The sequence below is a fragment of the Catharus ustulatus genome, chromosome 6 (assembly GCF_009819885.2).
Source record: "Catharus ustulatus isolate bCatUst1 chromosome 6, bCatUst1.pri.v2, whole genome shotgun sequence".
NCBI classification, from domain to species: Eukaryota; Metazoa; Chordata; class Aves; order Passeriformes; family Turdidae; genus Catharus; species Catharus ustulatus.
In genome coordinates, this window is record NC_046226.1 from 57,632,300 (window position 1) to 57,658,588 (window position 26,289).

Sequence of the window (26,289 nt, forward strand, 5' to 3'; positions counted from 1 at the left end):
TCAGCAGAGTCCCTTCCGTGGGTGCAGCCCGGCTCACTCAGGCTGTTCTCAGTCCCTTCCGTGGGTGCAGCCCGGCTCACTCAGGCTGTTCTCAGTCCCTTCCGTGGGTTCAGCCCGGCTCACTCAGGCTGTTCTCAGTCCCTCCAGCGCTGGGAAATGCCCCAGGCCAGGCCTGGTGTGCCACAGGTGTGAGCTCCTGGTGCTCTTCTGGGTTTTTCACTCCGGAGCAGGTTCAGACAGTTCCAAGAAAAAAGAAAAAAAACCCCACAGTCCAGGGAACTTCTCTGCCTCAGCTAGTCAAAACCTAACTAAAAGCAAAGAAGAGCTCTCTCCTGCCATCCACTGCAGACAACACAGTCTGTGTGAAGGATGCAGGGGAGCAAGTGCAGTCTCTGATAACAAACTCTGCACCTCCTCTCTCCCCATTTACTCTTGGAACCAGCCTTAAAGTCGCAGAATTCAATATCCAAACAGAACAGACAATTGGGGATACAAGCATCATGAAGTCATCCTAGGACAGAGACGAAATGGCTGGAATGCCAGAATGAAATGCTAGAATGAAATACTGGAACTGTTCTAACTGAGAGCGTTCTTTTTTGTGTTCCAGCAAGTTTACATCTTGGAGGTAGAGAAATAGTAATTTTTCCCCAACCCAGACAGTTATGTGTCTGGGGTAAGTCCAGGAAAATATGAAATGTTCTCCTAAAAATGATTATTTTTCTCTGAATTAAACTATTTTAAAGAGAAAACTGTATAAGTTTTGAGGATTCTTTCAGGTACCTTTAGAGGCAAAAAGAGGAAATGAAAAGGGGGGGTTGATATGAAGATATGCACAAAAAAGGGGAAACTCTTAGTTAGGCTTTTGATCAGTGATAGCTCTCTTACAGTAAGTGTTACACTTGCTGTTTGTTACAGAGTTTCTGGGGAGTGATGCCACGATTTAATTTCTCCTAGAGAAAATGCAGAAAGGCTCTTCTCTGAAGAGTTTGTGATTTCAGTCTGAGATGATCCCAGTAAAGCTAGTGGAATATTCTGATTTTTTAGTAATGTTGTTATTAACAGCCAAACCTCAGATTTCTGTATGAAACAGCTTTATAGGCAAAGAAAAAAATTCAACTCTGTTGCAAATTGTGTGACAGCGTGGTAGAACCAAAGTGGCAATTGAGAGATGTGGGTTGCCTTTGGGTGAGCAAATCTGATCCTAATTGACAAAAACATAGAAACCTATAATTAAGTGTAGTCATCTGAGTGGTCCTGCTGGGCATGGACTTTGATTGTTAGAGTATTTCAGCTGTATTTTTGATTGATCGATCAGTACTTTTTGTATGTTTCAGTTCCACTCTCTGTGAAAGGAGGATAAGGAAATTAAAGAAAAAAGCAGTGTAAGTGCTGACAATGTGCATTAGGAAATGTAGATATATAACTCATAATTGCAGTGCTGCTAACAGTCTGAGTCTTAAGATCCCTAACATTCTGGTGTCTTAATGATTTATCTTTTATTACTTTTTACACCAAAACGTGGGGGAAAATGTCTTTATGGGCAGAGGAGGGTGAGTGGAGATTTGTGATGAGTGCTTTTGTGGAATGAGTCACCCAAGACCTTGATGTCTGACCCACATCTTCTTCCCTCCAACCAATGGATTCAAGGAAATGGTTGTGGGAGTGGGTGGAAAATCTGCCTCAAATAAATATATTGAAAATATGAACTTTTCACCTAATCCCTTACAGTAACATCTAACAAACATCGAATGTAAGACATCTACAGATAGTATCTTACAGGCATGAAAAATGTACAGGATCAGAACAGGATTGCACTGTAAATTGCAGATAAGACAATAAATATAAATAATACGTAATTGTAAATAATAAATGTTGTGAATAGCACATTAAGAAACCCTGAGCTATGGCTCCCTTGATGGAGCTCAGTCCTGTTCTCTGTTTCAGATAGCAGGGAAGTAGGGCTTGTCCAGACTGAGTTATCATGGTCTTGAGTTCAGTGGAAGAGGAAAGCTCTGTTGATAAATAAGGCAAGAAGATGTTGACTGGTCATCTTGTTTCTAGGTAGGCTGAGACCAGGTTTTAGCCCAACTGTTAAACCAGTTCAACTTTTGTTGCATGCTCAGTTCTTGTTGAGAAAGTAAAATTTTATTCCTTTTACAACCTGTCAGCTATGCCTATTTCTTTTTAATTCTTTCTGCAGCATCTCTTTTGAGCTAACAGAGACTTAAAGCCTTTACTTACAAAACAGTTTCCCCCAGCCCCCAAAAGTTTATTAAGGCTTTGCTGTTTCCTTTCCTAGCAATCTGGCACTGTTTTTCAACTTGGCCTTTAAATTAGGAATGGTCTTTTTACTGCATATACTATGTTTAGCACTCAGCAAATAGAACACCAAGTGCTTTTCAAGTCTGGAGATCTACAGTGCTTTGTTCTTGACTGTTTCTTCACTTGTATTAAGCAACCACTGGATTTGTAAGGGAAACACCTGGCCTGGTGCTCCTGCAGCACAGAGCTCAGTCATGCTCCTTATTCCCACTTTGTACTAGAGACTGCTGAGTTCTTTTCTGTACAGTCGTGGCTCCAACAGGAAAGGTGAAAGAATAACAAGTATCTTAAAGCACGGAGAAAGGCAATGTTTTTGTGAGAGAAAGAGTGGAGCTTGTTGAGTTCCTGAAACAAAAGGACTGTCCTGCTTCAGGCCAAAAGAGAGATCAAAGCTGAACTTCTAAGGTGAGTAGAGGTGCCTCCCAGAAGACTCTTGAGCTTTCAGATGAAGTGCAATCCTCTCTGTTAGTGTTTTCCTTCAGTGTTTTATGATTGACTGATTTTTTTTAGACTAATTCCTCACTTAGAGAGTAGAAGTGTTTCCAGATTCCACTCCAGGAATCTCAGTCCAAGAAGTCAGATTTTGCAGTGCTGAACTGAGTGAGGTTTGAGTGCTGGCCAACTTTGCCATGTTTTGAGATTGATGGATAAGAACAACTTCTTAAATTGATCTTGTCATCTGGAGTGAGCACTTCACCCTTTTTATCAGGAATGCTACCTCTGCCTCTGGTATGGCAGTCTTCAGGACACACTTCTTGTGCCCTGGCAATGTGTTTGGGGCAGCAGCTCAGCACTGAGCTGTGCTTGTTGAATTCCAAGGCCAGGTGAAGCCTGCTGCCTTTGTCCATCTGTGCTGAACTTCTCACCTTCAGTCTCAGTGGCCTGGGTGCTATGGCCAAGGTTCTAATCCACTTCAAGTATTAAACTCTGTTATGCCAGCATAATGTGTGAGCTCCAGAGCTCAGAAAATAGCCAGGGACTGGATGAGAGGGAGCAGATAACAGCTCAGGCAGGAAACAAGTCATTACTCTTCTTGGGGCAGGTGGTGGGTGGTCTGCAGCGAGTAGGAGAGAGAAACTTTAATTTTGGAATTCAGGTGTTCAGTCTCTCTTTACGTGAGGTAATGAGACAAGAGTCATTACTTTTCGTGGGATCTCTCCTGCTATGTTTATAGCAAATATTAAGTATCAGCGGTATTGTTTGTACAGAGCAGAAATCTTACAGCAGCAGAAAAATTAGGAAGGCACAACATGGTGTCTGGAAATCTTAGTCCTGCCTTCAGCAGGGAGAGGGTAGCTCTAGTACCTTTTCCATGATGATGTATCTGAATATCCCACCTTGTGGGAATGCTGGGATTTTTGGGGCACAGCCTCTGGACACACCTGAGGCTGCTGGCAGCCCCCTCCTTCACGTGCCGTGGGACAGCTGGCAAAGCAGCTGATGACCCTTGCACTGTTGGAAAGGAATGTCTGGTTTTATTTTCATCCTTTTTTCACCAGGTATTGCCCACCGCGCAGCTGCTTCCCTCCAGTTGGATGAGATGTTTTTCCCCCCCTTTTAAAATGCACTTTGCCTGAGGTGCTGCCAGCCTGATGTGGGGCTGGGCTGTTCTCTGAGGTGGGGCTGGCCAAAACCAGCAGTATGTCCCCTCACAGAGGAGTGCTGCAGCTCACCACAGAGGTTTATCTTTGTGGAAACTCTGCAAGCTCTTTGAACTTGTGAGCTTTTCTTTTATTTTTTAAAGGTCAGAGTGAAGTATTTTGCCATTGATGTGTCACACTGTATAGGCATGCTTTGGGGTGGTTGAATTTGGGGTTTTACCCCATGTTGCCTGTGGGATGCAGGTCCTGGGCTCCTGGGAGTTCATGTGGGAGAAGCAGCTGCCATCAGATAAAAAGCCTTTGCATGCGTCAGCAAAAACATGGTGCCACCTGAGGTGTGGATCATCCTCTTGCCCCCATCATGTGGCAACATTCAGGTGTGGTAGCATTCCTTGGTGCTTAATTTTGGCTGTTTCTCTTGGCTTTCCACTGAGGTATTCCTTCTGAGAATCCCCTTCTCACCTGGGCATGGCAGAATTGGTGGTTTACTTAAAGCTGATCTGCTTTAAGGGCTGGCTGGCTCTGAAGGCAGACATGGACACCTCTTTTGCCAGTGTGAGTCTGTCTCTATGATGGAGGCTTGTGGGGTTGTAAGAAATAGGGCCCAGCCCATCTCTTGGAGAGTGGGGTCCTCACTGGTGCTCCACACTCATCCCTTGAGATGTTCCCCTGTTTTTCCAGCCTGGTCATTAGGAGCCATGGCAGCTGCCCACCATCCTGAGTGTTGACAGGTGTTAGGCCTTTGTCAGAGCTGCTCTGTGAAGCACTGCTAAAATGAGAATTTAAATAGGATGCCAACAGCTGGTCTGACTGCACCCAGCGGGATGGAGGAAACTGGGACTTCTCTGACGGAGATGGTTTCTGGGCTTGTGTCCATCAGCTGGCCTTGATCTCTCCTTGACATCTTGAGTGCCTGTCCTGTTTTCACCCCTTCTTTCCCTGCTTTTCACCCCTTCCCTCTGTAGAAGCTGGGAATGAGAGGGACTTAAAGCTGGAAGTCTAGTGACAAGGATTGAGTAAGTTACAATAATATGGTTGGGATGAGCAGGCTCCTCTGGGAGCCAGGAGCAACACAGGCTAGTGCTGGGCACATGGATGGAAGCAGCTGGATGAACTCCAACAGGCAGGGCAAGGAAAGGGCCCCAGATGGGCATGGGGAGGGGAGAGGTAAGAAAAAGCTGTGTGGAGGAGCTGGAGCCCAAAAAGGAAGTGGGTGATGTCCAGGCAGGAAAATTGTGACAAGAATGAGACAAAGGACCAACCTGAGGAAGGAGGGAGAAAGGTGAAGGAATCAAGAGCATGGTAAGGGGAGCTGTGCACAGCAGCTGGGAGAAGCAGCCTGGAGAGAAGCATGTGGCTGTGGCCTGGATGGGAAACACAAAAACTGCAGTCTTGGGCCAGGACAGTAGAATTAGGTAAAGATTTGCTTATGGTGCAGGTAGCATTAGGGGCAGCATAATCAGTAAAAGCATAGAAAGTTTAGATTTGGTTTACAGTAAAGTACCCATGGTGTGTGCTTATCTTAACGAGGGGTTTTGGAGGATGCAGCTTGGATAATGTGGGGGTTTGTATTAGTGAATTAGAACCTTACTTTTGCTGTGCTGCTCACCTGTAAAATTGAGGTGCTAATGCCTTTTCGACAGTGGTATGGAGAATTCATTAATATTTGTAGAAGGCTCAAATACTGTGCTGGAATAATCAGCTTGGTGTGTTCTGCCTTCCGAGAAGGATTTGAATATGGTGGATTTACTGTTCAAGGTGAGCTTTGAACAATAAAAATAAAGCAAAACTTAAGATCCTTTAAATAGTTTTTAATCTTTGTTCTTTCCTTTGTTTACTGACTGTGAGACCGGAGCCCTCTGGAAATAGGTGCGTGATCCTGTAATTAAGAAAGGTTTTGTAATATTCATCCCCAGAGGGTTGAGCAAGGATTTCCTGTGATACTTTAATTCAAACATCTGTCTAACTTATAAATTATATATATATATATATTTTAATATAGCTAATCTTTTAATTTGTTTTGTATACACAAGGTAATTTTTTTCTTTCAATTAAATGGTTAGTCTAAGTGTGACTTTTTTCCTTTGCAAAAACCATTTTCAGAACAGAGAAATAATCTAGAATTGAATACAATGAGCTAGGAGGGTTTGAGTGAGATGAATCATCTTCGATGGAGGAAATGAAAGATCACCTGAGACATAATTATTAAACAATGCTTTGAGGCTTTGAAGACACAAAAACTAGTATTAACTTTGTCTGTTCCCAGAGGTAGTTTTTAAAAAATACTCTTATATAGCCATCCTGTCTTGGCTGTTTCTTGTTTAATGCTTGAATATGTTAGAAACTTGTCTAGGTGTGAAGTTAGTCCAATATATTGACATGAAAGTATAGCTTGTAAGTACAGTAATTTCATCATTATAAGCCGCACCTGATTATAAGCCGTACTTCTGGGTGTCGGCAACGTTTCGTTCTTTGTCCATATATAAGCTACACCAGATTATAAGCCGCACTTTCATTCACAGTGAGGATGCTCGTGCAACAGAGTAACCAATTTGTAACAATCGCGCGATCGCGGGTTTTACTGGCAGGTGCTCAATTAGCGAGCTTGGCTTGGCCTGCAACTCGCACTTCCAGGTTGGGAAATTTCTGTACTTCATCCATATATTGGCTGCTCAGGATTATAAGCCACATTTACGGGTTCAGACCAAAATTTTAGTCAAAATGGTGTGGCTTATAATCGTGAAATTACTGTAATTTCAGAGTTTCTCATTCAGTATTCTGTTGTTTAAAACACCCCTGCCCCCTGCTTCCAAGTAAGTGTAGACTAAAACAGAAATCTAGTCACATTAAATAACAGTGACTGATTTCTACTTTTACTTTCCCCCCCTCCACCCCATCCTGAATGTTGTCATGCTGCCTTCTTTTACCTGATATTTTTTGGATTTCCCATTATGTCTGTAATGATTAGGAGAGAGTTCTGAGCACACATTGTCTCTGTCCTTGACAGTTATTTTTGCTTTCCTGGGAGACAATAATTGTGCTACTTATCTATCTTCATTTACCACGATGGTAAGTACAGAGGGGAAATGGGATAAGTACTTCTATAGTGTGCTAAAAGCCTTGAAAGCTTCTGGCAACCTGTTGACAAAGTCCTGTCATGAAGATAAGCAGAAAAGAAAGAAAAGTTCTTTGGTCTTTAATGGGCTGAGACTGGAGTGCAGAAATGAGTTTCTGGTACTGCTAGTAATGGTGTTCCACATCATGTGAACATCTAGGTCCTTACAATGAAAGTAACTCAGATTAAAGTGACTAACAGTTTGAGTGTCTTGTATCTTCATCAAAATAGGAATACAACAAAAATTGTCTTTTTCGTGCAAAGATTTTGGCAAATAGACACTCTTAAGTCATATAATATTGTGATTAGCTTCTGATTTAGTAATTAAATATTAAAGTGGGGTAAGAATATTCTATATCATCTTGTCAGATGGGCCCATGTGCTTGTCAGAGCTGTGGGAAGTTGGGGTGGAGCAGAGTTGCCACCTAAGTAGTGCTGCCTTGGGGCAAGTCCCTGAGTGGTCCTGGATGACGAATCCTGCCCCAGCCCCTGAACCTCATATTGCAGCTCTGGGTTGCTGGACAGATGATGTGTTAAAAGAGCATTAGTGGGGCACTGCTGAGCTAAAACTGCTTGAAATGCAGAGGATGGAAAAAACAGTGCTCAAGAATTGGGTTCTTACTGTAGGCAATGAAACAAAATAGCCTATTAGTGTGTATTTTGACCCAAAGGGTGGTGATATCTTAAATTTTAAGCCAATTGTAGTAGAAACTTGTTAATAAATGAGACAAATATTTATATTTGGCCTACTTGATTAATTTACTTCTAAACACAGCTACATCTTTTGCCTAAAAGGAAGTGGTGTTATTTGAAATTACAGTAATTTCATGACTATAAGGCACACCCTTTTGACTAAAATTTTGATGGAAACGCGGAAGTGCACCTTATAATCCGGTGTGCCTTATATATGGACAAAGTTCGGAAATTTACCGACACCTGGAAGTGCGCCTTATACTCCGGTGCACCTTATACTTGTGAAATTATTGTACTTTTAGGAGGGTTTTTTTTAAGGTTTTGTACCTTAAAGAAGTACACAAAGGTAGATACAACCAGATCTAATGAAGGAGCCAGGCATGGGCCATTTCCTGTGGTGAAAATTCCTGCTGTCTTGAACTGTCTATCAAGAATAAAGATTAGATGCTACTTGAGACCTCAACCTACTTCTTATATGCCGAATTCTAGAATAATCTTGCCACCTGTGGTGGCACACAAGGAGGGGACATTTTTTCTGTTATTTTTCATTTTTACCACATAAATGACATGAAGTATTCATGTCATACTGTGCTGGTTTTATGGTGTTATGTGACTGGTCTTTGGAAATAGGCCTTTTGTGGCCTGTTCAAAGATACAGAGTGCATTAGGTTTTTATTTTTTTTTATAGAATGAGAAAAAATTGGTTTTGGCACCTGATGCCCACTCCTACATGGGATGATATCCTTAGTTATAGGTTGCATATCTGCTAAAATATCATAGTTGGTCCTGTAATTCTGACAACAGGGATCTGTGAATCACTATTTTAGAGCAGTAAGTACTGTAACTCAGAGTTGGTTTTTCTTCCTAAAAGCCTCTCATTACAGCTTTTCTGCCCCCCATCCTCCCTCCTTTGTGGTAACATTTCTTAAATTACAGTGGAGTTTGCTGTGGGTCCCCTGTACTTTAAATAGGGAAAAATAGTATGGGATCACTGCAGGGGCTGTTTTAGAGTCTGTCTTCCCTTGCACATTCAGGTGACTCCTCCCTCTGAAGCTGTGAGGTTTCCATTTGGCATCTCTGGGAACGGACTCTGCCAAAGGAGATAAATCTGTGTTGTAAAGCTTAGTCCTGTACTGTGTAGTCCCCCTCTTTTATGTCTCTATTTTCATTTTTTAAAAACTTTTTGTGAGCTGGTAAATAGCAAAGATCTTTTAAGAGCGAAACACATCTTGGAGTTTAAATACTTGTTGCTTCTAAGATGGACTGCCTACAGATTGCACTTGTATCTGTCTCTGTTTCTCTTTCTCTACTTCAGCTCATTGTGAAAAATAATTTTGAAATTTTAAAGCCTCTTCCTGGGGACTGGGGAATATAACAAAGCCAAGATGTGTGGGAGGAGAATGGGGTTTGTGTGTGTATGTGTCATGATTTTTCGTGGTCTATGGAGGTCTCTACAGATGCTTATCGTGCTGTTTGGAAAGCAAAGTAGCACAGCCTTAAAACATGATATTTGTAGAATAATTTGGTTAATGCTGATGATTTGGAAACCTCATGTATTGCACTTATCCCAAGCCGTCCTTTTCAGGGAATGTACTGACAAGCTGCAGTATTAGTTACAATGATCTTGTTTGGAAAATAGTGGAAGAAATTTAGGTTTCCTTCATTGTAACTAATGATGGAGCCAGAAAAAAAAAAGTTTTGCTTTTATAATAGCATTTCTCACATATTTAAGTCATGCCCTCTGCTTTAGCTTTTTGGTCTCTGATACTGGCATTGCTTTTAATGTCTTTTGATGTCTTGTGTGTGCCAGCTTTCAGATGGGATATTCTGCCCACCTTGCTTTGTGCCATCCTAATTTAAACAATATTGCTGATGTTACTGCTGACGGCAAGAAATGCAGAAATGGGGGGACATGAGGCAGTTCTATTTAAATAAAAGCTAATTTTCAGAAACAAAGGCTTATGGAGAAAAAGGGAGCTCTTAGTACCCCAGTCACGTTTCCTGTTACGGATGAACCTACAGCAATGGATGCTATCAAAGTTGTCATATTTTATTCATGAGTTGTGGTATGCTTGGGTGAAATAAGAAAAGCAATGGTCCAAATCATAATTATGGTGTAAAAAGATAAAACAGTTATTATTGTGACTTTTAAAAAGAAATTATTAAATCTCTCAGATCATGTAAAACTCATGGAGAATGACTAAGTATTTTAGTTATTTATGGTTCTTTGTTGTGGGTGTTGTGAAACCCTTCACCAATAGCGTTTATACTTATTTTGGGAGAAAATATAGATGTGTGCCTGTGTATGATCCAAGAAACAAAGACATCTAGACTATTGAATATAAACATAAAGAGGCTGACAGCAGAAATTATACTTCAGTAGAGAAGGGCTCTGACAAATGTATTATGCCTCATGCTATTATCATGAAGTTAATAAATAAAACAGACACCCAGGATTTAATTTGCTTTAGCAATAACATGGAAGTGATTTTTTCCTCAGGGAAAAAAAACAAAAGGGAGAATTAGTTCATGAAACACATGTTGTTTAATGCTTGCATAAATCATATATAGAGTATAGAAAACCTCTGAAATCATAACATTTCAGCAGTACATGACCTATGCTTTAAAAGTAATTATTAATCTATTTAGCCTTTCAAGTCTTTGAAAGTTTTGAACCAAGAGAACATTTCAACATATGCTTGCTTTGCACTTCAAGAATAGTTTCATTGTCTTTAGTTGGATTATTCATGTGATAAAACAAGTGGAAATTAAAACCTGTGTGTAAGTGTACCCAGGTCTGTTAGCTGCATTAGGCATAGTAACCTCTCTCCACAGTGCAGAAACCAAGTCAGATTTCTGCTCAGTTGAAACTCCCCTTTTAATGAGCTATTTCAAGTGGTATTTTGATTTACACATTTAAGAATGCAAGATTTCACCAGGGAGGCAAATTCTGATTTCTGTGTGGCTTCTGACTTCAACAAAGTCAGAATAATCTAGGCATTCAGGTTGTCTCCTGCTTCAGTGGAAGCTGGATCTTAAATATTTTTTTGAAATGGGTTATTTGTTGACTGTATTGGTTAAATTAATGGTAACTTAGGAAACATAAAGCACTTCAGAAGTACTTGTGTTTTGGTTTTTTTTTAAATATTGTTGCCATAAATTTTGAGCAGTATTTACTATTACCTGTATGAAAGACGAGTGCTAAATGAGAAATCAAAATTATTACTTACTGCTCAAAAATATGAATGGATCAATCTCTCTGTTTTATTAACCTTATATTTTATTTCTGGATTACAAACACACTTGGAGTTATAGTGGGAGGAAATAAGACCAAACCTACAATTAGTAGTTATTTGCAAAACTTGTCTTCTATGTCTGATTTTTGGTTCTAGGAGCTCCTCACCTTCTGATACCTCCTTAATTTTCCTTTAAATAAGTGCAGAATGTGCTTCGTCAAGTTTTGGCATATATTATCATTTTTTAAAAGCAATCTCTAATATTTTTGTGTGATTTCAAGCATACTTGAAAATGCTTTGTAGAAGGGGAGGAAAAAATGCATGAAGCCATATTTTTGAGTGGCTCATTATTTGTGTGTGACATTAGTATTTAATACATTCTTAAAACAGATCCCTGCGGTGGTCAGTATTCCTCCTGCAAAATGGATGGCACACTGGGAATGGTTCTTGGCAAATACTGCGTTTTCCCAATGTTGCCACTGGTTCTGTTCACAGTGTTGTGAGTGTAAGTCCATGTTCTTTCTGTTAAAATGTTATTTTCCAAATTGGCAAAGAGCAATCTTTATAAGCACAGTACCATGACAACCTTATCTAATGTAGGTAAACGATGGAAAAGATGATACAATCAGTGACTCCTGAACTAATTAACTAACAACACATGTAATTTGATTAACTCACATGATTTAAGAGCAGATTATGTGCTTTTAATGATAGTGAACTTCTGGAGCATTTCAAAGAAGCATTTAATTTAAGGGATCAACCATTTGTAAACAGTCTTGATTTCAGCATGAATCCCTTGAGGAAACAGTGGAGCCTACTTGAGAAGATGAACTCAGGAGCCACTTAAAATAATTGAAATAAGTTCAAATAGCTGCCTTAAATAACAGGTGATGTGTAGCTTCAGCAAGGCTGGAAAGCTGCTCCAAAGGCCCTTGGCTGACTGCAGGTGTCTGATTTTGGTCCATAGCAGCCAACTGGTTTGATGAGCATCTCAGTTGCTGGGCTTTGAGTGTAACCAGGCTACTGCTTCTCCTCGTGCTCCTAGAGAAGTGCTCCAGTGCTTTCCTTGGTCATTCTGCTCATGGGGGTGCAAAAGGCAAGTAAAAAGCCCTGGAGGTGGAGACCCATATGAATTTTCTTGATACAGGCTTTGCTACAGCTTCCTGCCACTGTGGTTACTCTGCCATGCTGGGCACCTTTGGCTGCCTGGGGCTGGAGAGCACAGGTGGCTGCCTTCACTCTTGGCATGTGTTCGTTTCCAGGTCCAGTGCAGTACCTGCTGCTCTGTTTGTTCCACAGTACTCAACTGCCATGGTTGAGTTTGAAAGGCTGTTAAAGCACACAAAGGACTTAAGACTCTCTGACATCTACTTAATTAACATGAGTGTGGTCACTCTAGCTGGTGCCTTGAGTCAAGGCAATTTTCAAGAAGTGAAGAGTCTGATACTAAGCTGCTAAATCAACTAAATTAGTGGTTGAGGAGAAACTGTGATTTGATAAGTACTCTCTGTTTGATTTCTTCAGTGACCCAAAATTCTCCTGCCCTGGCATCTGGAGTTACAGGACTGGGTTTGCAATGGCTTTCTGAAAGGATTTTTATTTATATGTATATATAATTTTAAATACAAGATAAATTTTGTTAGGAGAGACCTATTTGTAAACTAGTTTACAAACACGTATATCAAAGTGACAGCAATAAATGAGCACGTATAGCTAGGGGCAGTTTTGCATGATGCAAAAGCAGAGTTTACACTGAATTACACTATTTTTCCACCTTCTCTAGCAGAACTGCTTTTGCTGTATAGTCATGGGAACTTACCTTTGTGACATTAGCTGTTCACCCTGGTAATTGCTCCATCTTCTAATTTAATGAAAACCCATTAAACCGAAACAATAATTAAAATGAGACATCATCTCTGTAGGAGGCTTGCATATTAAAATCACCAAGCATTTCACTGCAGACGGATCTTGTTCTTGAGGAACATTGTTTGAAGCAACATGTAAAAAGTGATTTACAATGAATAATCATAATTTAGAAAGCTGTGCTGTTGAACATGATTTCTTACTGTTTATTACTGACTCTGAGTAGAGGTAGCAAGGCAAAAACATTTACAGTGTCTTTTCATGCTGGTGAGAACACTCAGAAGCAGCGATGTGCTTGTGAGAATACATCATGCCCTTTTTGGTCCTCCCTCTTTTCCTCCCTTCCCCTAGTTTTTCCGAGAAGGGCGAGGTGTTTTGACTCCTCTCTTTGGTTTGCTGGCAGGTAGAACAGGTGATCCTGGTCCCCACTGTTCCAGTGCGGGGGCCCCAGAGAGCTACAAAGCGCCAGCTTAGCACCTTAACACAAATTTATTTTTCATTGCTAGTGCCCCCACATTACTGAACCCTATCTTTGAGCCTGGGTGGAAGCAGTGCAGACACATGGGTCTCTGCAGCACGGTGTGGCTGCCTGGAGCCTTAGAGCCTATGGCTCAATTCAGCTCCCAAAGTACAGTAGTTTCACGAATACAAGCCGCACGGATTATAAGCCGCACCCCCAGTGCCTCGACAATGTTGCTGTCTTTGTCAATAGATAAGCTGCACGCCGAATATTAGCCGCACTTTCGTTCGTCGCGAGAATCCGTGCGCAGCTTTCACAAATTGGCCAATTAGTAACAGGATCGCGGCATAGCGGGCTTTACTGGCTCGGGGCGGGGCCAGGCAGGCTCGGCCCGCTCATGGTTGCCGACGGGGCCGGGTGGCCCAGCTCAGCGCCACGGCTCGGCGGGGCTGGCCGGGTGGTGCTGCCGCCGCCGCCGGGCTCGCTGGCCCCCCTCTCCCGTCAGCACCGCCCCGCTGCCGCGTTCGCTCGCCCGGCTGGCAGGGCTGCCGCCGCCGGGCTCGCCGCTCACCCCGCGCCGCGTTCGCCCCGCGCCGCGCCTCGCGAGCACCGCGTTCGCTCGCCCTGCGCCGCGCCTTGCTCGCGCCGCGCCCGCCCCGCGCCGCTTTCGCGAGCGCCGCGCCCGCCTCGCGCCGCTTTCGCGAGCGCCGCTTTCGCTCGCGCCGCGCCTCGCTCGCGCCGCGCCTCGCTCGCCCCACGCCGCTTTCGCTCGCGCCGCGCCTCGCTCGCCCCGCGCCGCTTTCGCTCGCGCCGCGCCTCGCTCACCCCGCGCCGCTTTCGCGAGCGCCGCGTTCGCTCGCCCCGCCGGCAGGGCTGCCGCCGCCGCCACCAGGCTCGCTGGCCGCCCCCTCCCGTCTGCACCGCCGCCGCGTTTCCTCGCCCTGGCCGGCACTGCAGGCCCCCGCACCGCCGGGCTCCCCCACGCTGCTGGCCCCGATTCTGCTGGGCTTCCCCCGCTGCCAGGCAGCCCCACCCGCCGGCCTTCCTGCTTCTGCCATGCTCCCCTGCACTGCTAGCCCCAGTTCTCCCGGGCTCCCCCGCCCCCCCTGCCCCGCCCTGCTGGCTCAGGCTCTGCTGCCCGCCCCCACACTGCTGGCCCCGCCTCTGCCAGGCTTTCCCACCTCTGCCGGGGCCGGCCGGGCTCCAGCTTGGCTTGGGGCTGCCGCGGGCTCTCACTTCCGTGTTGGCAGCTTTTAGAATTTTGTTAATAGATTAGCCGCCCCGGAATATTGACCGCACTTGCGGGTTTCCACCAAAATTTTGGTCAAATTGGTGCGGCTTGTATTCGTGAAATTACTGTACTCTGAGGGATGTACATGGCTTTGTGCCTTTTCCTGGCACAGGAGCATGTTGTGAGGTCTTCTGTTTTCTTAGCATGGAAAGAGAAATTTATGTGAATTTATCCCCATAGCTCAAAATAAAAAATGAGTAGTATCTGCACACATCTACTTTTTGCCTTGGTTGGTAAGGAGGGACAAGTACCTGAAGCATTTCTCTGCTTGACAATGAAATGATTCTTTTTGGCAAAGATCCCCATAACTAGCATTGTCATCCTTCTGGGGATTTTTGCATGTCTTTGTGACTTGTGTAGACTGAGGAGTGCTTTTAGAAGGGGGGAAAGTGAGTAGGAATGTGTTTTTCTTTTTTTGTGGTTTTTTTTTTTTTTTTTTTTTTTTTTTTACCAGTTCTTTAGATGATGTTTTGTGAGACCAGTGTGCAGGAAGGGAGTCGGTGCATCGGATCCCACTTGACTCAGAGGCTTTGGTGAAGCACCTACTTCAGTGAACAAGGATGTTTTTGTGATGCTGTTGTGTGTTTTCATTCTCAACAACTGTTAGGAACTGCCTACACTGACAGTTGCTAGTTTTGGGTTATCCATCTAATCTTGGTTTCATTTTTGTAAAGGTGGCAACTTAAAAAAAAAATTGGGGCACTGGGGTGATTTTTGTTTGTTTTGTTTTTTTAAATACAGTTTTCAGTTTTACTGGATTTTGCCCATAGCAAGGTAAAAGCCAAAAAGCTATAATATTCAATTCTTTAATTACTATAGCTTAAATCCAGATTGTCTGTTGTTGCAGGATTAATTTCTACTTGCTTGTCCAGAGTGGCTGTTCAAAGGTTTTACTGAAAGCATGTTGAAGCAAATAGCTTTAAAATGATTGAAGTTACCAATAAAGCAATGTGTTCTGCAGTATGTTTTCTGCCAAGGGAAGTAAAAGGTATTCAAGCAGGCTAGTGAATGATAAAGTGTACCTATTGCTTTAGAAAATGAGTTAGTTCAGAACTGAATTTTAGTATTTTTTGTCTTATGGCGGCATCTATTAAAGTGAAATTATTCCCCAGATGGGTTGGGATATGGCTTTCAACAACTGGTGCACATTTTTCATCACTTAAAATTCTGTCCCAAATGGTCATGTCTTTCCTTTTGTACTCGATTATTGTCACTGTCAAAGGAAGCTTGGCAAGACTTTTGCTTTCTTTTCTAGCATTATCCTTTTCCTTCTCTAACTCATTTTGTCTGCTTCTGTGTGATGGTGATTTTCTTACACTGTTTCTAGTGGACCTGATGCCAACCGCTCCATTTCTCTTTTCTGGGGCTTCCAAGGTGTTCAGGTTACAAATGGCAGAAGCCTGAGGTCTTAATTCTTAGTTGCTAGAGCTGGTGATGTCTAGAGCATTGAATCCACACAGGAAGATGAGACTTGAGGGTGTAAATCAGGTTGGGTAAGGACTGATGCTGATCCTGAGTTATTGTACCTAATTCCATTTGGCATTTCAGGTTAGTGTGCACTGAAATATCTGAATGGTTTGTATGTGTGAGGTAAAGTTTGGCCTAACATCGTTGGCCCCAGAGTGACATTGCTGTACATTTGGTTTTATGGTGAAGGGAAAACACACCTATGCTAAAATAAAAAGGTGAGACTTATTTTGAAGGAGCTGATAGCGAGTGTTGTGAGTACAGTAATTTCACAATTATAAGCCACACCATTTTGACTAAAATTTTGGTCCAAACCCAAAGTGCGGCTTATAATCAGGTGCGGCTTATATATGGACAAAGAACAAAAAGTTGCTGTTTTAGTTTGGAGGACAGGTGTCTGCTGAGAAAGGCAGGAACTTCTCTTTGAAATGGAGAATGTAAACCCCCTCCCTCCAAATTATTATAATTTTGAAATCAAGGGGCTTTCAGGCAAAAATATGGGAATTAGGAATAACAGTTCTTTTCTAGGGAAATTAAAATAGAAATACAGTACTACAAAGAAACAAACTCCAAACCCTGACACAGTCAGAGTACAACCTGACACCCCATCAGGCAGGGTGTTGGCAGCAGTCCCATTAAATGGTGACTGCGTCCTCCTGCAGTGACAGATGTGGCTCAGTTGGAGCAGTGCTCCTGTACAAGGTGCAGTTTCCCTCCGGAGGTCCAGTGGTGATGTGGAGAAATCCGGTTTTCCTCTGGAGTCCAGTGGAGAAAGGGGCTCCCTTAGTGTCCCAAAACCTCTGTTTTTATCTTGGTAAGAAATGTTGGGCTCTTCCCCCTGGCTGGAGCAACTTCCAATGGGATGCAGTAATTTTATCAGTCCCACAGTGGGACTCAATGGCCATTAGCAGAAAATGACTGGCTGGAGGAAGGATGGGTTGTGAAAGGATAAAGAACAATGCCCTGCCTGGTTTCAATGGATGGCTCATTAGCAGAATATCTCCCGTAGAGATAAGGATCACTGCCCCCACTCTCAACAGATGGTGATAGAACAGATACCTTTTATCACACTCTGTATTGTAACGTGCGGCTTATAATCAGGTGCGGCTTGTGTATGGACAAAGAATGAAAAGTTGCTGACACCCAACATGTGGCTCAGGGTGCAGGAGTTTGCTGCAGCTGGGCAGGGTGCTGTGAGTGCTGAGCCCCATGTTGGGGCAACCCTGGGTGCTGCTTCCTCTTGTAACTCTTTTTGGCTCAGCAGAGCTGTGCTGGGCAGGGGCTGAATGGACTCTCAAGGGACAAAGCATTCAGGAGCAGGCACGGTGGCATCCCTGCCTGTGGGGGAGATGGTGCCAGGGAGGGGATAAGATAGTAACTAAATGGTTATGGTTGTCTGTCCTGACAAACTGGACCATTGGTTTGTGTTTGGCACTTCTTCCTTGGACCTAGAGCTTAAAAAAAGAATTAAAATCAAGCTACATATATTCTCTCTGACATAGATGTGTCTTGTGCTTTTGTTCTACTGAAGGTAGAAAGTTGACTTTACTTGATGTTCTGAGATGATTTCTGTCTCTCGGAGTTGCAAATAACTCAGTATGCTCTTTTTCTTTCCTTGCTTAATTTTAGAAACACTCTGGTATGTTTTAAAAAACCCTCCAGAGAGTCACTATTTCAAATTAAGAAAATATAATCACATAGAAGGGCATATGAAAGTCGTATCTGTGTTTGTTTATTTATTTTGCTGAGATTGCATTATCGTTCAAGCATGAAGTGATGTTTCACTGAAGATTGCTGTATAAACCTATATTGTTCTGTATTATGTAGGAAATATGACATTTCATTACAAGCAGACAGTTATTTTTATAGAGAGCATAAAAAGTATTTTGCCTTTCAGGCACCTGTGGTGAGGGGGTGTATGCATTCTCAATTTTTCTTCTTTTTTTATTTTGAAGTGTGAAAATCTACCTGAAAGTAGAAGGCTCTTATTCTAAATGGATTGTACTCCCAGCTCATTTGTATGGTATTTTCTGCAGAAATGAAGCAAAACACAAGCATGCTGCTCCTGGGGATGGTGTGTGCGAGGGCAGGCAGCGCCAGAGAGGCGTGGGGGACAGGAGCTGGGTGCTGTAATGCTGTCCTCAAAACCCCTCCTTCACAGCATTTGGGTTCCAGGTTGCAAGCCCAGGTTGTGCTTGGCACTGGAGCAGTCTCAGCTCCAGTTACCCTATAGTTTTGACCCAACACTCTGGAATTTTGGAACTTTGGATCTTACTGATTTTAATCAACAGAGAATGAGTATCAGTGTTTCAGGTGGTTTGAATACACTTTTCTCTATTAAGAGATGGTAGAGAATATCTCAAAATATTTCAAGTGTGTTTCTAAGTAGTCAGTGCGCTGATGAACCATGGATGATTCTGAGCAAGGAGCCCTGTATTTTTGTATAAAATTTGATAGATAGGTGGTGGGATGTGGGCCTTCCTATAATGAGAAACTGTTGTACTTTGCAAGGCTTGACTGAAGTTTAAGCCTGTATGTTCCACTGACAGCACTGCCTGTGCTTTCATGTGAAAGAATTTTTGAAAGCTTTGTTAAGTCATATTTTATTTCTGGTAACTGTTAACACCTTTAAGAAAAAAAGTTGTAAGATAGGAAGGTTTTTAACCTTCAAAAAATGATAATCATCTTCATCTGTCAGGTCTTGGATATTTTACCTCTGAGTCTTCCTTGTGCCTTGGAACGTGCTACCAGGGGGTTGTCTGCTTCTGTAGATAGAAAACTGGATATTGGTGAATTTATGGGTCTGTGGGAGACATAGTTTTGTATCTCTTGCATCAGCTTTTTGAAAAGGAACTATATGATATTTATGGCCAGTAATAATTGTCTAACTGTAGTACTTTCCACCAGTGAGCCTTTCAGAGTGCAAGCATGTTACCACTCTGGTGTGTAAACCCATTTGGAGGGCTTTAGGCTGCACAGGAAAAACTGAGACACCCAATTACAAAACACGCTTGAATACTTGTTCCGTGGAGTTTGGTTTCGGTCCATGGCATTCCCTCAGTAGTTGTGTGTTTGAGGTTTTAGGTTGTTTTCCAAGCCAGTCTCTCTCCTCTCTGTCTGCAAAGCCTCACTTAATGACACAATGGGGCCTTTTTATACTGTTGGGGATTCTTTTTTCCATGCAGTGAGATTCTGAACTGTAATTTTCATCACTCCTTTGTGTGTTACATCATGCATGCTGGGCAGGATTCTCAGCATTCAGTGGAGTTATCTGGTTTTCTACGAGCTGAGAATTTGTACCAGCATTTTTGGCTTCACAGTAAAACCTTTGGAAAGCAAGCACACTGGGTTTCTAATCGGTTGTGACATCCAGGAGCTGCAAGTGGCTCAGGTCTTGTGAATGTGTGACAAAGGCCCAGCATGAGAGACATGGCAATGGGTGGGAATGTGAAATGCCATTATCTCTCTGCTTTGTATTAATTGTCTTTCATAATGATGATGTATAGTGCATAAAAGGATGAGTTAAAAATGTGGTGGGAGATGATGCATTTGAATCTTTGAAGATCAGTTATGAGAAGGCATGATGCTGCTTGGACATCACCAAGATTAGCAAGGCTGGAATGTTTCTGCATCTGCCTGGTCAAGCTGTAGTTTAATGAATATTGTATGAGCTGTCATACTTTGCTTGTTTAAACTGAGAAATCCCTGAAATGGCCATGGATTGCAAGCATGTCTTGTGTTTAATTCTCCGGCAGGAGCACAGCCGTACAGCATTATTAGCAATAATACATTTCTGCCTTACACTGTGCAAGGACAGGTTTCCCCTGATGTACGGGGAAGAGGCAGTAACAGAGTCAGTTGTAAAAATTTAAATTGGAGCTTGGTGAATTGTGTTGGGAGAGGCAGTGTCTGAGATTTCTCAGAATTTAGGGGCCTATTTATCTGACTGCAGCACACTTTATTTACAGCAACTTAATCTGCTCGCAGCAGACACAAATGGCTCAGCATCCCGTCAAAAAATCTGTCAGAAAATCAGTAGCTGACCAGTTGTGAGGTTGTCAAAGTAACGTGTAGGCATGCTGACGAGAGATGGCATTTGGGTGTTTTCACTGAAAAAATGCAGTGGCTGATCATGGCAGATGATTCTCAAAAATGGAAAATACTGATGTGAAAATGAAAACTGTAATCTGAACTTTCCGACCTAGCATTTTTACTAGACTGTTATTTCCTTTTTTTTCTTTTTTTTTTTTTTTTCCTTTCCCCTTTTAAAAATAAAATTCTTAGATACAGAAAGAGAAATCCATGCAGCACCCCACGTGAGTGAGAAATTAATTCCGCTCTTTCGGAATAAAAGTGAGTTCACGTTTCTGGCCACTCTGCAACAAAAGCCATCGACTTCTGGAGTTATATTGTCCATCCGAGAGTTAGAGCACAGGTAAGACAAATTTGTTTCTCTCTCTTGCAGCAGCAACATAAAAGATACTGGGTGCTCCGTGGTCTGTTTGGACAATGTGTTAAAATGGTAGATGTAAAATCTAATATGCAAATTAGAGCCTTTCTTCATAATTTGCTATTTTCTGCTTTTTTCTAGTTCTTTTTTTTGTTATAGCGGGAATTCATTATTTATGTATCCCAGTCTGTAAAATAACTTAAACAGAAAGATCAAAACCAATGTAGTATAGATGCAATGCAGTTTGGAAGTTACAAACCTTGTAATGCGATTTTCCTGACTAGTTTATTATATGTGCTTTGGAGTTTGCTTTTTCATGAAAGTTAAACTTGCACTTTTCTTGCTTCATTATATTTTATAGCATTATAAAAGAATATGTTTTTTGTGAGATTCAGCAGTTAAGCTATTAAGCAATTAAGCTACTTGTGCAAGCATATAATACTCTGTGTGTTTTCTTCCCAGTATAACTACATTATATTCCTATTTCATGTATGTCTCTTCTCCCCTCCACTTTTTTTTTCTGGTTGTCAATGTAGGAGGAAAAAGATCCTGATTATCTGTTTTAGTGGCAGACATCAGTTTATTACAAAAAAAGGTGTACTTTATATTATGGTCCATAATACAGTTCCAATGAGGTTTTGATGTTTCAAAGTGTGTATTGTATCAAACAGTCTCCTATTTGTAACTTTGTTAATGCTTTTAAAATAATTTCTTAGGTCTTGAAGGACCTTTGTGTCTAGTCTGACATGAAAGACTAGCGCTGGTCTTTCCTATTGTAACACAAGTAATGGGACATTCTTTGGTCGCTTCCATTTCAAATCCAATACCAGTTTTTCTGCGGCACTTCTTTTAAAAAAAATCCTACTGGTATTTGTCTTAATCATGCACATGCCACTCAATTTTTAGCCCAATTCCCAATTCTTCCCTTTTTGATGAGAAAGTGTATAAAGGAGAAGGCAGTGACTTCATCACGACCAAATTGTCACTGATGTCTTTTGCCAGTGCAACAGCAGAGATGTCCAGACAAGCCTTTCCAGTTAAGGGAAGGCTATTTCCCTGTTCAATTCAATCTCTACTTTCTTATTGGTCTTTCTTTTATTTTATTCTTTTTGCATTTTTCAGGCCACTGTCTCAATCTAGAAGAATATTGTTTTACGTTATGGAGGGATCCCTCCCTCCATCTCTTCCTGTTGCCCTTCTCTTACTCTGTCATTCCTTTTGCATTACTTTTCAATTTCTTCAAGCTTTTTCAGGTCATTTGAAGTCATGGTTAACAAGATCAGTTGGCCATGTTAAGAGTTGGTTTATTATTTATTTGAGAAAGAGGATTGAGCATAGCATTGAACAGAAAAATGCTGTCACATGCCTGCACTTAGCAAAATCCAAGGTCAAACTAGACAGGCAGTGGTGATTATACAGTGCAAGGCACATGGATTTTTAGATATGGAATCTACCGAATGCTGCTCCTTGAGTCCTCTATCTTGACAGGCAGAGGCTTGAAGGGAGATGTGCTATGCAGGAGTAATCTTGGTTGAACAAAATACACTGCTGTTGTCCTCTCTGGCACTGAGGTCATCTATAATATTGAAAATTATGACATCTGCTTAAAAACACATAGAGTTGAAGGATTGCCTGCTAGTCTCAGTTAAACCCTTGTAGATCTGTGTAGCAACTGAGGAAGTTTCAGTGTCAGTAATTCCATGCAGAAGTCAGAACAGATGTGTCTGGTGTTGCTCTTGACTGCTGTTACTTCAAGTGGATTACTGTGGCTATCCTTCTTTTTTGGACTCACTGTGTATCCCTTAAAGCCATTGTTTGTTTCTCAGGTTGCTACTCAGACCTTGGTAAGGATCCTGCTTTCATACCCCCATGTCTGTGATGACAGAAGTTAATAAAGTGGATGACAATGGAGAAAGTATTTTTTAACATGGATGAGAAGTAGAGAACAAAGATTTGGGACACTGCTGAAGAAGATCCTGCTTACAGGATTAGATCAATGTAATAGCAGAACTTTCAGGTTGATAATTTTTGATGTTTCTCTAATAGCTGCACTCACACTATAGCTTTGCATGGGAACTGAAATGCGTGCAGACGCGTCACAGGGCAAACCTGTTATTAATTGTAGCTCCTACTAGGCTTTTGATAATTGTCATGGTTCTGTTCTTGATGACATCCTTTTTTTTGGGTCAAGCTTTTTCAATTTCCCCTGTGTCTGTGAAAACAGACACTGCAAAGAGGATAATGAAGAGCATCTTTATTTCATCAGGAGCAAGATGTGTGGGAGCAAATATAAGGGCACAGTTGTTCCTTAACCAGTATAGACTTTGACTATGGAAAACCCAAGAACTCTTACCAATTTTTTCTCTTTGTGCAAAATAGGAGATATTATAGTTAAAGGTTTGCTTTTTTTAAGCATTCCAAAAGCAGCCAAATTTTTAGGAGTTCTAGCCTTCAGAACACATGAGAAGTCAACAACAAGTGAAAAAAGCAGCTCTGTTAGCTGTATATACCAGAGTTCATATTTCTATGGAAAACGTCTTTTTTTGTTGTGCACAGATTTAATGGATGAGAAATAGGAGTTATTGCAAGCAACAAAAAGGTGTGTATGTATATTCTGCTTTTTGATGTAGTGGAGATGGTTGTCCTAAGGTGGTAATGCATAGAATGCCTGGTTTAAATTTCATTTCTCTAGTAAGTTGTATTAGGTTCTTATTTTCCAGTAGAATGGAGCTCTTAAACTGAAGATAATAAAATGAGATTAATACAATTTTTCTTGAAGTCAGGAATTTATATACACTATTATGTTATTCTAAATGGCTATTTCATAGCAATTAAAGATTTGCTGTTAATTTATATCACCATTTGATGGACAGGACCATGATGACAAGCATCTTTGTTAACATTTTGTTGAATCAGTTTAATGATGATAAAGACTTCGTTTTCATGCTTCAAATGTATTAAAGTAAATCTTGGAAAATGGAAATCTTAATTAATGCAAATAAATTCTAATTGGACAGTCTGATAGTTTGTGCAGACTGTATGTGCAGTTATCTGGAATGCAGTGGTAAATCTGAAGATTATGTTTTCTTTCATAAATTATAGATAATAAAAATAGGATGGACAGACATGTTACTTGGGGATGCAGAAGGTGGAAACTCTTTTCTTGATCAGTGAATTATGCTAGCCTATTCTTCCTAGATGAGCTTTGTGAGCTATTTTGCTCACATCCTTTGACTCTTTAGACCACCAAAACTCTTAGAAAGGCCATCAAGATATTTAAAATGCCACCCACAATGAATTCCTCATTTCAACGGTGATTTAATACAGTTCCACCTGAAGCTGTCTGCCTGCTCCTTACCTGCTCTGTCCTTGCATGGTCCAGAGCCCAAGAACATAACTTACGTGGAGTCAGCATTGCCTTTCAGCTGTTCAGTCTCTGGGTTTGAGATACACTGATGGCTCTTTTCCACCACCGGTCAAGATCAACATCTGGAGAAATATGTCAAGAATGTTCAGGTACCCAAACATCATTCTTTCTGAAGTGTTTCATAATGGGAGATCTCACCACAATAGAACAGCGGACTGAGACATGATTGTTTTGAAGATTTTCTTACAGCAAGCAATTAGAATTTTTAATTTTTTTCTAATTTTTTTAAAAATATGCTTGTAACATGCAACTAGGACCTGTGCTTCAGAAACTTTATGCCACACCAAATATCTGGACACCTGTAAGCTGATTGTACTGCTATAGTGAAATGGATTTACTCACTGTGTAGCAGCAAGCTGTGTCGATATAAATATTCAGGGGATTTCTGATCAATGTGTCAGGCTCATAGTGAGACTTTTATTCCTTTCAGGTCAGTTTTGGGCGGTGAGGTAAAATAGACATGAGACTCCAGTCCATTGTTTAATACTTCCCCCCAGGTGACACTGTGAACAGCTGCTGAGGCTGTTGAGGAGCAGATAGAGAGCTGTACTTTCACAAATAAAGCTGGAAGGCTACCAGGCCATTATATGTTCAATTAAAAACAAAAAGGGGTAATAAATTAGTTAAATTATTCGCTGAAACCTAGCTGATCAAAAGAAGCCTCTACAAGTGACTTCTGATCCTGGTAGTAAACCTGAAAAATTTGATTTACTCCCTGCCATGCTTTAGATTATTCTCTGCAAGATGGGTATATGCATATTGGATTCCAAGATGCCCAGGATTCAGAAAGGGGAGGGAAACCTCTGCAGATGTATCCATTAACCTTTTTCTTTTAGGGTAAAGGGCACATCTTTATGAATATTTATATGTTGAATTGCTAAACTGGAAAGCTCTAAAGAGAGTGTAAAGATTGAGCCTTACTTCCAGCCCTCTGAATGAGTTGATAAGAAACATGAGCCATTTACACATTTTTTTCCTTCTCAAAAGGTCTTTAGAGATGCAAATACAAATAGAATTGTGCTCATCTGCTTCTGTTCTTGGGGTTAAAGTATGAAAAGGAAAAGAGTGAAGAAGAACTGTTATATAAATCTTCCACTGATTTAAGCATTGTGAGAGAGGAGTTACTACTGGAGGAGTTACTTTCCATCCTGTGGCTTCCTGCTGAGAGCAGGTGTTTTATGTACACTAGGCTGACAATTGTTGTCTCTCTGAAGCATTAACATGCTGCTCATAACCAGCTGTTGAAACACATTCATGGGACCACGCTGGCAATTGGAGGAAAATGGCTGACAGTTTGAAACTCTTTAAACCTGGATTTGGACAGTGCAGAAATGTTATGGTCAGCCAGGAGCAGGATGTGTGGGTCCCCCAGGAGTCTGCTCCAAGATGTTGAGTTACTCTGTTGGACTGCTTTATGACCCTCTGATATAGGCAAAGAACCAGAATGTCTCAAACTTACACTAAATGCAACTTTCTGAAAACTGTTTGGGCTGTTCATTTAGAATGTTAACCCCCTTAGTTAATAAGACAGCTAGATGTCCACAACGTGTTATAAATATTTGTGTGGTTGGCAGTAGTCTGGGTGATATGTCTGTTTTTGGGGGGTTATTTGCAGTTTTGTAATGATGCCTGTGTCCTCTTTTTGCTCCAGGGACTTTCTCTAGAAAGGGAGGGGGTGGCAGTGCCTGCCCTGATGGCTTCTGGCTGGGGAAAGCTGCCAGAGCTTGTGGCAGTGGGGCAAGGAAGGTGGAGGCTGCCTGGAACTGAGGGCATGTGGATGGAGCAGATATGTACTGGGCCTTGAGAGAGGGCAAAGAAAAGATTTTTTTTCACCCTGAGGATCTAGGAGAAATGTGTTTGTTGTCTTTTACCCAGTGTGCAACAAGTCAATAACCACACTTGAGAGACACATCAATTATTTATTTCAGATCTGCACAAATCTGGGTGCTCGGTGGTTTCACACAAGCCAAGCACACCAACAGAGCTTCACATGCTGTTATTTGCACACAGAAGTCCAGAGCTGGTAACTTTGCAAGTACAACCCCTCTTTTACTACTGGTTAGTAGTTTCCATACAAGTTTTGTAATCTCAGTTAACTTCTGTGCATGCTCGAGGGAAGAGTCTTCTCCTGGGCAGATGTCTTGTTGACCTCTAGGTGTGATTTTTTTGTTATAATGGAGATAGTTCAGCTAAGGGGTGCATGGACTTGGAGTTCTTTGCCAAGTTAACAATGTATAAATAGGCATACAAGGACGTATTGATTTACTACATCCTTATAGTTTATTAGTTCTAGGGTGCTCTTCACTAAGGGATGGTAATTGTTTCACTGATTAAGTGTCCTTTCTTGCTGATTAGGAAAGTCAT

The 26,289-nt window shown here is 41.7% G+C and overlaps 1 protein-coding gene across 3 annotated transcripts in view; it reads left to right on the plus strand.

Annotated features, from left to right (window-relative positions):
- NELL1 (neural EGFL like 1) overlaps positions 1-26,289 on the plus strand; it is a 300,890-nt gene that overhangs the window by 6,925 nt on the left and 267,676 nt on the right. For all 3 annotated transcript variants that reach the window (XM_033062507.2, XM_033062508.2, XM_033062509.2), the window contains exon 3: positions 20,333-20,483. In XM_033062507.2, the coding sequence (XP_032918398.1) occupies positions 20,333-20,483 (151 nt within the window). The remainder of the gene's footprint in view (positions 1-20,332; positions 20,484-26,289) is intronic.